Below are 13333 nucleotides of genomic sequence, written 5' to 3'. Positions count from 1 at the left end.
CATAAAGTGGGTGGTTTTTCACAATGGGTAAAGTTAAGCCATTACATTAAAGGGTTAGGATTTAAAAGGACTTGAATGAAGATTGGTCTAATTTAGCAATCTAAGCTAAAATAAATCAGAAACAATATAAAAAAAAAGCAAATACTTTCCAAATCCGGAGGGTGTTTTGGTTTTCCTATGAAACTGGCAACTGGACTGTTCTTTACCAAAAGCAAGCAGCAGACTCATCAAAGCTTTATTGTCCAGGTGCAGCTAAGTATAGCAAACCAGAAGCATGTGTTCTGCAGAGTTTCACAATTGTAATACATGTATAAGGGACACTTAGGATAAAGAATGCTTCCAGTTCTGTGCAAACCTGCAACAACAGCTAGCATTGAAGAAAGACTGAGCACTATGCAATCTTAACAAAACAGCTTCTGTTCTAGAGCTCAGTTGGCCTCCCACTGTATACAAAAGTTCTTGATAGCCATTCTGTGATGCCAGGCCTGTCTAGTCCTGTTTAGCTGAGATCAAACACTACATACACTAAGTGCCGTGCATGAAATTCTATATTTGTACACATTTAAATCATATGTAATGTTATAACTGGAAACTACTTTCCTTTTTTCCCCTGTTTATTGCTATCCAGGCTTTGAACAAGAAATAAACACCACTGTACCTGAAGTTACATATTCCAGAATTTTTTGTTCAAGGAGAACAGAAAATTTTCTATATTTTCAGGAGGGTATTCCACCAATTAGGAGTTACACAGAACTGAGTAATCATGGAAAATTAAATTACTTTAGCTAGAACATTCAGAAGGACAACCTACTATTTAAAAAGGCACTGTACTACTTACTGATGAAAAAAAAAACCATGTGCCAAGAAGAGCCTATAGCTTTCAGATAAAGAGAAAAGCTAGGAAAGTTATTACTATTGTTGTCAATATTTTCCCTACACTGTCAAGTATTCCTTTCCTAGGACTCCTGGCTTAAAACAAAAAGGCTTTAAATTCACACACACACACATGTTAATGTCATTTGCATATTCAAGACACTTTAGCATAGTAACATTTTAGATTAACTTGACTTCTACAAATAATTTTGAAAGCCATCCAGATCTGTTTTTTACCATGGTACATTTAATAGTCTACATTAATGTTCTTCTCAAACACTGAATTATGCTCTATTTTACTCCTTTATTTAAATACATGGAGCATCCAGAGATTCGTGATTAACCTAGTGCTCTTACAGCTGTTCACATGTCCTACAAAAGTTTAAGAAGTCTACAAGAATTCCCTCCAGGAAAACAATTAGTCTAAAATTTAGAAATACAATTATGCTACACAGTAATTTGCAATTTGATGACAAGACTAGACTGTAATCCAATATTCAAGCAAGTTCATACTACTACAGATGTAGTCCTATTATTAGCCATATGTTGTTCCTTCTCCCATATATTAATGGGCATTCCCTAGCCTGCACCACTACTTTCCTAATGACCCAAGACCCTACATGAGGTCTCAAATCTTCATCTGTGTCAATTTCTCCTGCTGCTTCTAAGAAATACTGCAGTCATGTTCTTAAAGTTTAATTTTCAGCATAACATTTTCAACTTTTTGCAAGAAAGACTCATTTATATGGATAGTCTTGCTCTGCGTGCTCATCACATCTACAGTTAAAAATAAGGTTTCACTTACAAGTGCATTAGAATGAGATAGAGCACTACAAGCTGTTTGCAATTAAGAGCCATTAGGGGCAGCCACAGAACACACTGCTGCAGGCCTGAATACGATTCCTCTATTACTACAAGTGTAATGATATATAATCCCTTTGCAGATGGGAGCATGCAGCAACTACTAAGGAGCGTGCCTATTTATTTATTTATTTATCTCCAATAAAAAGCGTTATTTGTGGCAGAAGCAGTAACCTTTCACTTAGTCAAACCAGTACCAATCGCAGGAATTCATGCAACATATTATGTAAAAGATGATCAGAAAGACACACAATTTCTTTAAGAAACAAAGTGTAACAGATGTCTGGTTAATCTAGAGCCACTAGTGTGAAACTGGAAACAGCTGTGTGACTAAAAGAAATACTGATCTGAGACACTGTGACTGCAACAAATTACTTATCCTTGACTTAATTTAAAATGAAAGCCACCAGAAATACATTTCCTATAACCTTCCCAAGGTGAGATGAAATACTCCTGTTATTTTAAACTGAGGCTTCTATGCCTCCTTCAGCTACCTTCATCACTGGAGTATGAGTGATCACCTGTTTCTCTCCCTCCCCCTTCATGTTTTGATGATCTGCAGCATCAGGTTTTTTACATCCCAGCTTTGTGCTGCATGAAATTCCATTGCCCCATGTTATAATTGCCAAGCGAACTTAAGCCATCCTAATTTGTGGCACTGAAAGTAACACCCTCATATTGTACCACTTTAAATTCAACACAGCTGAAAAAAAATCAATACCTTGGTATCTTTCCACAACATTTTAGTTTCTCCCCTCTGAAAGCTCTCTCATCTTTCCCCTGCACCTTCTATTTGTAAATTAGCCTTTGGGGAGAAGAGAGGGAGGGAATGCCAATTTTGAATGCTGAATACTGCCCACATTTGAGCAGGGCTCATAACATGTCAAGTACACAGAAGGAGGTAAGGGAATGGAGTATCCTACAAGGGACGTTTCATATAGCAGTCTGGATTGTCATAAAAGACTCAAAGGGAAACACCACAACTACAGATTTCAAAGCAACACTTTTCAAAACCCTTGGCTGCAGGACAAACGACGGCCAGAGCAATGTAAATAATAAATGCATTACATTTAATGCATTTCTTTTTGTGACTGCTTTGTACAGCCTGGCCAGGTCCTGTTAAAGAAATCATTGTGTGTGATTGAAAAAGACAGCAAGGGTTCACATAAGCACAAATTTAAAATTCTTTGAAATAAAGCATACTTTGGCAATCTATAGCAGAAGTAACATAGAAGACAACAAAATCTAACACAAAGACAATGTAATCTAACAAAAGCAATCAAATGGAGACCTGGGACTACCTTACTTTATCCTCTCATCCTACACAGCCTTAAAACTATGAAAACCAAATGTTTACTTCAGTTAATCCTAGAAATCAGGCTTTTAGGAAACTGGAACACCACCAACCAGAGATAGGATTTTTTTTTCCCTCCCCCACTGGAGCAGGCTAATAATTTTAGCTTTCTCAAAATCAGTGCTTTAATGGTTTTTATTATTTTATGAAACAACTCTTTTTAAAAAATTGCAGAGAAAGAATAAGACTTTGAGGAAAACACATAAAAGGTGGCAATCAGAGAATATTATAGCCCACCTTGGGGACGGGAGGTGAGGAAAGACCAAAGAGTCAGCTGTCTTCCCAACCTGTGTGATTTCAGCAACTTAATTTCTACCCTCCATTCTACACAACTATCTGACCTTTTGAGCAATAACCGTACACATATGAATCTTCCACTTTAATCTAAATCAGAACTTCGCTGATATTTAAAACACGTTAATAAAATGCTAATCTGATTGTTTCCCCCTACCAGGACTATGGAAGAGGCCCAGGTTCACACACAGACAAAATGTCACAATGCATAAATGAATACTGAAAGCTTTAGAAATTTCCAGTACCACATTAGCATCTACCCTGCATAGCAAGTAGTTACAGTTGATTATTGTATGTCATTTACCTATACATATAGGAGAGTGATAACTGAGGCGAATTAGCATTAATTTAGCTTACCTCACACTGCCACGGAAGCACAGTATAGAAGCCCATGAAAGAAATACTATACACCTAATATTTCAAATGAGAATTCTGTAAGGAAGTCAAAAGGTTATTCATTGCCTAATGATGAAGTTAAAGAAAATGGTTATTAAAGAGTTAATATGATTTTCAGCACTACAGCTTGCCCAATAGCTCTATTTTCCCCACATAATACTCAAGACAGATCTCAACTCTGACTGCTGCAAACATTTACTACTGGCACACTGTCTACTTCAGAAGCTTAGTAAAGGTCTCATGTTCACTGTATGTATTTCACGCAAGTTTTGGCACAAAAACACACCAGTGAGTGGGTGTTTTAGCCTTAGGAACAACAGCACTAAGTGCAATAATCCTCTCTAGGTAAGCTGCCGTTACTGAAAGAAAACGGTATGCTGCACAGAGATTTGCTCTCAGCCATGATTAAAACCAAAAATCTTGCCAAAACACATTTGCTTAGAAGACAAAATTAGCAATGCTGGTTTTAATTACATACATAAATCAAAGAAAGATCAGCAAAAAATTTGAGGTTGTAACCAAATAGAGGCAGCGGCAAGATAGCAAGAGTAACAACGAGAGAGTATGTGACTTCTTAGACATTAATCAGTAGGATTTGGCATTGTACTTTTTACCTAGTTTTCGGTGAAAGGACAGTTATATGTAAATTGATGGTATATAAAAACAAAAAAGCATAAGGACAGAGTATTTTACCCAGTATACAGAAATATCAGTTAATGCTTTAAACAGTATGCACAGGCAAAGAGAACACTTAAAGGGCAGATGGCTTTAAGCACAGGATAAAGTAATAAAAAAAATAAATACACTGCTGGCGTAATCTGTGCTAGAATATTCTGGTGATAATGACTTCCCAGTAGAACTGTATCAATTAGAGACACTGAATACTTTGGGGAGTATCACAACGTGCCTGCCCTGTTCTTCCTCTGTTGTTTACCTCTAACAAAGTCACTTTTAAGGTACTGAGCTAGCTGAACTCATCTGATGCAAAATGACCATTCTGGTGTATATCAGGGTAGTAGATTGGAAAATGTCTGTGGATGACTCAGCTTTACTCTGAAATGATAAACCTAATTGCTTAAAATGCTCCTAACATAATTCAATTTTTGCCGGAAGGTTTTAACCTGAAATTCAATTGTATAGAAAGAAATACAAATATTTAATGTATGCTTTCCCTGAATTGAATGACTTGACGCATAACGCTAAATGCTCAGCATCATCATCTTCTATTGCTTACCACTGCAGTCTGTTTTCCACAACTTTTAACAGCAGTACTTTCATATTTACCTTCAGATTAGTCATTAAAATGTTCAACAGCAGTACTGTACCAAGTAGCTATCTACTTGTCAAAAGCAGACAGAAATAACTTTCCCTGCATTATTACAAAGTGTTTAGTGAAATACAAACACCAAGAACCAGAAACTTCTGAATCAGCACAGCTAGTATTCTGGGGTTTAAGCATCAGGCAGTGCTAGTTTATTCTCTAAGCTGAGCAGTCAAAGTCAAAATCTGAAATCAGCTCATACTACGTTTACCATACGAAAGATATTAACACTGAGTGGAAAAAATGCAGGCAGCAATATGGGCTCATTTTGGAAACTCAGATTTTACTTCTACTCATCATTTCATTTCTCAGTCATCCAAACAGGAACTACTGTCAAATCAATCAAATCCAAAGTATAAGGGAAAAAAAAAAAAACAAAAACCAAAAAACAAAAGAGCTGTATCCCTTTCAGGAAGAAGTTGAAGATAAAATGAAATGAAGAATTTATTCTTCAGTCCAAGCACTTGGCTTAAGACAAGCTGGAGAGTTAAGAAACCTGGAAAACCAGATCTAAAGCAAGAACATCTGAAAGCACAGCATACTGAAGATAAACACTACTTTCACAAACAATTACACTTACCTTTTAATTTTGACATGTAAGAGAAACTCATAAACATAAGAAGGGTTAAACATTTAACATTTAAGAGTTAAGCAACAACACTAAAAGAAGGGTCTCTAGGGACCCAGTAAGAGCAGTAAGACAAGCTTAATAACATCAGCAGATACATGAGTTGTTAGAATCACTTCTCCATTTCCCAGGCAAATTTGGAACTACGTTTTTATAACACCAGGCAGACCACAAATTTTCTATGAGTATGAAGCTCCCATTCCCTCTTTGAAAGCAACACAACCAGGTCCCAGATGGCTGTACACAAAACGCAAGTGTAATGAGAAACAAACAAGAGGAACTAGGTGTCAGTGCACAGTTAGAGAAATGTGCATTATTTGAACTACCTGTCCTCCTAGATGATGAAATCCCTCAATAGGATCACAGAAAATGTGCTTGCATGACCACAGCACTGCCATGAACAGACTCAAGATATTTTGAGAAGGACAAGCTAAGAAGGCAAGGAGATTCTTGCAAAGGAAAAGGAAGCTTGCAGGCATGGACTTTTTCTTAGAAATAAGTAAGAAAGAAGTCTAGGTTTTGCATGAAGGTTAGAAGACAGAACAACCCAGGTGGCATTAGAGCAAGTACCTGCTTCAAAGCACCAGATCAAGACAGCAAAATAGATAAATAGATAATAAAGATAAAAAATTAAGTCCAGTTTTTACAGAGGACTTGGAGCACTTCAACATCTGCTGCAACGACAATACAGCCTGGTGGAGACAGAAGATATTCTGGAAAATGCAGAAGGCAATTTCTTGACAAAACTGACCAATGAACTGATAGGAATGTGAAGGTAGCTGACAAACTAAGAGGCAGTGACAATGTTTAGTCACCCTGATCAGAGAGACAATTGTGCATCAAGGAGTTAGTGATCCACACAGAGCTCCCCCAAGGAGGCACAGGCCTGCGCTGCACAAACCCCTTGTCTGCAGGATAAACCCTGCCAGCTCTTGCAACAGAGCAGCCAGCAGGCTGCTCCCACTCAACAACCGCTATTACATCACAGGTAATGTAAGGCCTTGCCTTTTCTTGTAGGAAAATCCTGTAATAGCTTGAATAAGGAAATACACAGTGTCAAAGTATACCAAATGTTCTGCCTGTATATTGTGTCAAAGTATACTGAAACATTTACAAGAACTTTCAGCTTAAGTTTTGCCTCTAGGCTTCTTTCTTCAGTGTGCCTGTCTTTGGACACCCATGGCTTTCCTACAGCATCTTTCTATAATTCTATTGATTTTCAGTCACAATGTTGTCCTACTGGCTTTATATCCAGTGCCAGCATCCTAATACTTGTGCCTAAGTCTCTATTAGCAAAGGATAACTGCATGAAGCTGCAAGCCCAAGTTGCAAAGTAAAGGGGATAGTGGTTTTATTTAAAGGCAAATATTTGACAAGTCTTAAACATAAGCAAAAATTCTTTTCCTCAGCCATGATGTCTGACACTGCTGAACTGTTCAAGTGGTTTTTATTTTCAGTAAACAGCCAAGATCCAGTAAATAAGCCAAGAAAACCTGTTTTAATAGTTTGGGAATATAAAAATGTATTTCCAGTATTATCACAATGCACTCCAGTATATTTCCTTACGAAAAGTCCTCTCATTAAAAGAAGGGGAGAAAAAAGCTTTTCAGAACATCAGTTCTGCTGTATCAATATTATTTGTATTGAATTCACATCAGAAAAAAAAAAATCCCAAACCAACAAACAAAATCACCAAGTAAACCCCCAAACAACCGGATAAACCAGATAAAGTAATCTTTATGCTCGAACCACAATTGGCAATAAAGGATTTGCAATAAAAACATTAAAACATGCTGTATAATAATGTAAACACAGTCATTTAGAGGAGCTACTTCAGCTTTTCTGATAACGCTCCCTTAGCAAAATAAAAGCACATAATAATGACAAGGTATTTGTTCCTTATGCCATTCTCTCCAATTTAAATCCATATACACATGACTATGAAACTCACTGGGGCATAAAGATATATATTTATTGAAACACTAGGGATTATACATTGCAATTGTTGCAATTATGGGTGAGCTCCACATTTCACACAAAATTTACTCTCTCACCAATAAAATGGAGATAAATTGACTTACAAGAGCTGAGAATTTGACCCTGGCATGTTCCCACTGTTTATAAATATGAATATAAATACTTCTATATTTAAATTCTTAGACATAATTGCTATTGGCACATAATGAAAATTAGCACATGCTGAGGGAACATGACCAAGGATGGTGTGGTATATATCATACATACATTAAAAATACTGCAGCATTCTCATTTTTATGCTGCTTCTGGACTTCTTATGTGGTGCCAAATAGACTTCCTATGTAATGTACTCAATGTTCATTTGTACTACCTGCAGGCAAATCATGTGGAAGAATTTCCTACTTTCTTCATCCATGCTAAAAAAAGTATGGCCATCAGCAGCCAAACAGTAAAAAAAAAAACAACCAAACCACAACAACCAAAGCCAAACCAAGCCACATACCCTTGCATTTCAAGGTAATTCTGCTAAAACTTCATGGAAGTTAATTAAATCTTTGTTTTCTGACAAAAGTAGGGAAGTTATATTAAAAAAAAAAACAAACCTTTCTTGATCAAAGAGGAAAACCACATATACCATCCTGCAATAGGTTTTTTTCCTCCTTAGAATGCAAGTAACTTTTCTTAATGAACAATTTTTTTATTATTATTATTATGGTTTGGGAGAAATTCCCATTTTGTGCCATTTAGTGACTGTTTTTAAGCCTTGCCTGAACTCCACCCCTTTAGTTTAGAACATCTTTGATCTCACAGGAATTAGAATCTTCTCCCCTTTTCTTCTTCCCTTTCCTTCCCCATTAGAAAGGTGTTTCTTTACAACGTTACAACTTCTACCATGTCCATTCCAGTCAATGATTAATATCATAGCCTTAAAATTTCTGTCTATAATTTAGATCTTTTCTGTCTTAAGGTAGCAAAAATCTGTAAAAAAACAGGCAGGACCTTTCCACGTCTTCAAGCTCCAATTTATACTGTTCCTCCAACTTTACAGACACTTTTCCTCCATGTTTAGAAGGAACAAGCTAAGTAAAAATTAATAAAACGCATCAAAAATGTAGGAACTAGGAAATAATTCTATTTATTATGATGCCTACAATTAAACATAAACTAAATTCTTGTGGCAATTATTAAATGTTTAACAAACCTTGCCTAGATAGGCAACGAGCAGGACATGCCTGCTCTGAATCTATGCAGCATCTTGCAAAAGAACTGGGGACAGGTCCCTCTCAACATATTTTCCAAGGCATACAAGGGAAAAGTTAAGATGACAAATAGCGGGTGAAGGATAGGGAAAAAAGATACATGCCAAAGTTTAACTTCTAGATAGTTCTGGTTGGGTTGGTTTTTTTTTTTGCAAACCAGATAGCCCCTAAAGTCATCTGTCCTAGACATTGGGTGCAGCTTGCTTTAAGTGAGTGAGAATCATAAATCTGTAAGTTTAAAATAGCAACATACCTTGCCTTTTCTTCAGATCTCCAAATACTGGAAACCCTAGGTTTTATTAAATCCACTTGCTAGCGGCTTTAACAATTACAACTTTGTTTTAGAACTTCAATACAGTTGGTTCAATTAATTTTCAAGCCAAGGAAAAAAAGTGGTGTGACTACCTAAAAGTTCAGATTCTTGCATAGGCTGTAGGAAGAAACACCTCCCTGTGCTAAAGGAAAGCTTTCCTTTCTAGTCATCTGGTGTACTGTAAAATATTCTTACAGGAACTGACAACAGGCTACCCTGGCATTACACTATGCTCGTAGAGTTCTAAATTCTTTCAGATGAGGACGTGACTAAAGACATGCAGACATGAAATTTCACTGAGCAATGCAGGAAATCCTAGAAATTTCTGAAGTCTTCATAAAGAGAGCTGCCTAATATAAACTGTATTGTTACTACCAAGGTGCTTTCAAACTATTCACCCTGAATCATAATTCTGTAACTATCCAAAAATACCAAAGCCATTCTACTGAGTGTTAGTCTCCCTGAAGCCTGACAAGGCTTCAACTTGAGATAGGATCTTTCCAAACTCTCTTTTTTTCCCCCCTTCTTTAACTTGAAGTCAATATTATAGCATAAGTCACTCAAATACATACGTCCTCTGTGGAAGCCCTTCTGTGTACATGCTAAAAGCCACTGCAGGAAGGTAGGCTTGCTCCAGTGCGATAACGTTTTTCTAGTAAAAGGTGTGAGCTACATAAAAAACGAAACAAAACCAAACAAAAAAAAAAAACAAACTGTTCCTGGATCACTACACATGAATAATTCTATGATTCTCAAAAGTTCGGCTTCACAGAAAGAGAAGTTATTTTGTTATATGACTATATTGCTGCTCCAAAGACAGCAAAGTAGTTCATGTCAGTTCCTTGCTGATGAGCAGCAAGTTCAGGTTTATCCAACTTACACAGTAGTTAAAATAGTATAGACAAGTTGCCAGATGTCATTTTTGTCTGAAACAGTTTTTGCTTTTTACTACTTCTTCCAAATTAAAATCAATAAGCATGGAAGTCAGTGCTTTTGTAACGCACTTTCATTGTCCAACAGCTGCAGAAATTCCATATGGATCGCATTCCGTTCCCCTGCCCCAAGATAGGTAGTGGTTATACAGCAGTATTTAGCAACTAATTCGACATTCTAATTGAGACTGCTTGAGCATAAACGGCATTGCAAAACAACGTTTTTTTCTTTAAGAAATCTTATACGTAATACTATCTCAGTTCTCATCACAAGTCGTTGTCAAAAAATACCAGCATTTAACTTAAAGCAATTTACTTACCTTGTGTCTGCATTTAAGTACAACGCCATAGGCACCTGAAACAAAGAAGAAAAGAGATAAACCATGTCAAAGCAGAAAATAAAGAAGTGGCAAGATGAGTCTTCAGTCACCTTCTGGTTATAGAAATAATGCTGTTCCAGTATTAATTATCCAGAACTTGCATCGATACTGTACTGAAGTTATGTGCACTAAAACAATTTCATAAAAATTGCTTCAAAGTAAATTTCAAAATGCTGAAAATACTTCCTTTAAACATACTCGCAGAGCAGCTTGATAACCTGCATGTCCCTTGTATCATTAAAAAGAAATTAATATAGTAAACTTAAACAAAAAAAAAGAAAAAAAACAACAAAAACCCCACAACACAGTCCCATTTCTCTTCCTTTTCTTTAATCTTCCAAACTTCTCCTTCCATCTAAGAATGGAATTAGAAGAAACTATATGGAATAAACTGATGTGTCTTAAAATCTGAACACAGCAGTATTTTGCACATGAAAACTGATTACCGTCAGGAAAACTAAGTCAAGCCTACATAAAATCCTAATTCATTTTTTCGTAAGATACTACTTACCTTCACCTACAACCCCAAGGATCTCAAATTTATTCATCACATTACCAATGTTAGGAATCTTCATCAAGACAAACTCCTCCTACAGTGGAAGCCACAAAACATGGCACAACAGGGAACGCCCAAAGGTCTTGCAAGAGGCGATTTTGAAAAGGCTGTTGGGAAAAAAATTCCACCTTGATCCACCAGACTTCTCAGAACCCTTTCTTAATTTCTAGGCAGTCGATGTCTTCCTGGGGAAAGAAGAAAAAAGAATGTAATTAGTACTTCGGTTTATTTCACACCAATATTGTCTAACAATTTTAACAGACTATTAATTTACTTCTACATTTTATGATGAAGAACGCTTAGCAGCAGTACAATGGACAGAAACTATTGAGAACATATATCTGACAGAACAGCTGGTCTTGTAATCCCATACTTAGGGTGTCTATTATGCTAATAGCTAACTTACTTTCTACAGGACAGAAACAAGCAAAAATGTTGATAGGAACTATCTCAGTGAGCAAAAATACACCCATAATTACACCAAACTGAGAACATAAGTATGTTGACAGCTAGGTAAAAAAAATTGTGTTTACTCAATTTATTATTTGCCCACCGTAATGAAAAAAAAGGATAAGGTAGAAAGAACACTAAGTGATAGAAAATATTCTTCTACTGCTATTTTCTGTGACTGTGAAAAAAAACAAACAACCAAACAAAAAAAAAACTTATTAGACTGACTAGCAATCAGATGTAGAAAATTATTTCCATATCAGCTTATTTGGTAGAAATGTAATGAACAGCAAAAAAGGTTTTCATAGGTTTTTTTCTGTTTCTCAATCACTGAAGTAATTTGTAAATCAAGCAACTATACACAGATTAAAGAACAAAGGTTTTTGTGTCTGTCTGTTTCAGGTTCACCACATCACTGCTATAATCTTAGAAGTCTGATAAACGAAATACACTGAAGTCTGGTTTTGCTAACTCAGACTTCATTTTTAACCCTAAAGGCATACATCTCGCAATCAAAAATGGGAAAGAGCTAAAATAACTTCACCATAAATTGGAAATAGGTAATTTCCACAGTTCAGTGCTCCAATAACAGGACAACTCATGAGGAACAAGATGGTAGGGTAGAAATGAATCCATTTAATTATGTGTAATGGGTGAATGTGACCTGATAATATCAGGTTCCGCTCACACAGACAGGATTTCACTAGAAGCTATGGGTGCTGGCCAAAAGCTCTGTTTTGACTAAGTCACACATAAAAAAAAACAAAAACGACAACTCAAGGGTAGAAGAAAATCACAATCACACTAGCCTCAGTAAGACACAGGGAGAACATTCGGGGTGTTCACGTGTGCGTGTCAGCAACTTCAGAGTTAATCATCCACAGTATCTAGGAAGCAAACGCTGAAAAAAAGCAGTGACTTCTTCATTAAAGGGATGGTGGTTAGTGTTGTGTTTGTTTTTTTTTTTTGGGGGGGGGAGGAGGGGTTAAAGTTGTTTTCAAAAAAGCTACCCACTCCATAATGGATTACATCAGCTGTTTAATTTACTGTTTCAATTAATCTTTTTTTCCTTTTTTTTCACTTGTGAATTTTAGAAAATACCCTTTCCTTTCTCATTTGGCATCTCCTTCTCACAAAAGCCTGTGTGCTGTTTGTCCAGGCTTTCTGGTTACAGTAACAAACTGAAAGCATGAGCTCCTGGAAAAGCAGGCGCATCTGCTCAGATACACCCACCAACACAGGAGAACAGAGCCTGCATGGGGCTGCTTCAGCTCTCTATGGAAACAGGCTAGCGCCAGGCGCATGGTGCAGCTGGCTGTTCTATGCTGCAGCTGAGTGACAGAAATGCTGCTAAACAGATCATGAAAGAACCATTAATGCTGTAACATAAGCAAGACACAAGAAAACAAGTCAGCCACGTTCAGAACAGAAAAAAAAACTTTCCAGAAAGAAAGGAACAGTTAGAAAACATCTGTTTTCTATTAGCACTATTCAATAACATCACCAAATTCTCTATTATTCATCAAGTCTTTCTAGAAATTAGTTTGTGATAACATTCATCTCTTATCAGCTAATGTTACCACCATACATTGTCTTTCTGCCTTACAGTGTACACAATACTTTTTGGATCTGTGACAAAACAGTGAAGAAGCTTATGAGATAATGTATCAAAAGTTCAAGACATTTAGATGCAGTTTCCTCTGTCCCTCATTTAGTATTTCTAAATTTCTCAAACTACT

General features: G+C 36.5%; 1 protein-coding gene across 2 annotated transcripts in view; it reads right to left on the bottom strand.

Annotated features, from left to right (window-relative positions):
* CDKL5 (cyclin dependent kinase like 5) overlaps window positions 1-13333 on the bottom strand; it is a 133486-nt gene that overhangs the window by 67931 nt on the left and 52222 nt on the right. For both annotated transcript variants that reach the window (XM_062603733.1, XM_062603734.1), the window contains exons 2-3: window positions 11100-11329; window positions 10529-10563 (exon numbers count right to left, since the gene is read on the bottom strand). In XM_062603733.1, the coding sequence (XP_062459717.1) occupies window positions 10529-10563; window positions 11100-11163 (99 nt within the window). In that variant the 5' untranslated portion in view covers window positions 11164-11329. The remainder of the gene's footprint in view (window positions 1-10528; window positions 10564-11099; window positions 11330-13333) is intronic.

The sequence above is a fragment of the Pezoporus occidentalis genome, unplaced genomic scaffold (assembly GCF_034315485.1).
Source record: "Pezoporus occidentalis ecotype Australia unplaced genomic scaffold, CSIRO_AGI_Poc_V1 ctg81, whole genome shotgun sequence".
Taxonomy (NCBI): Eukaryota; Metazoa; Chordata; class Aves; order Psittaciformes; family Psittacidae; genus Pezoporus; species Pezoporus occidentalis.
This window is presented reverse-complemented; position numbering and strand designations above follow the sequence as displayed.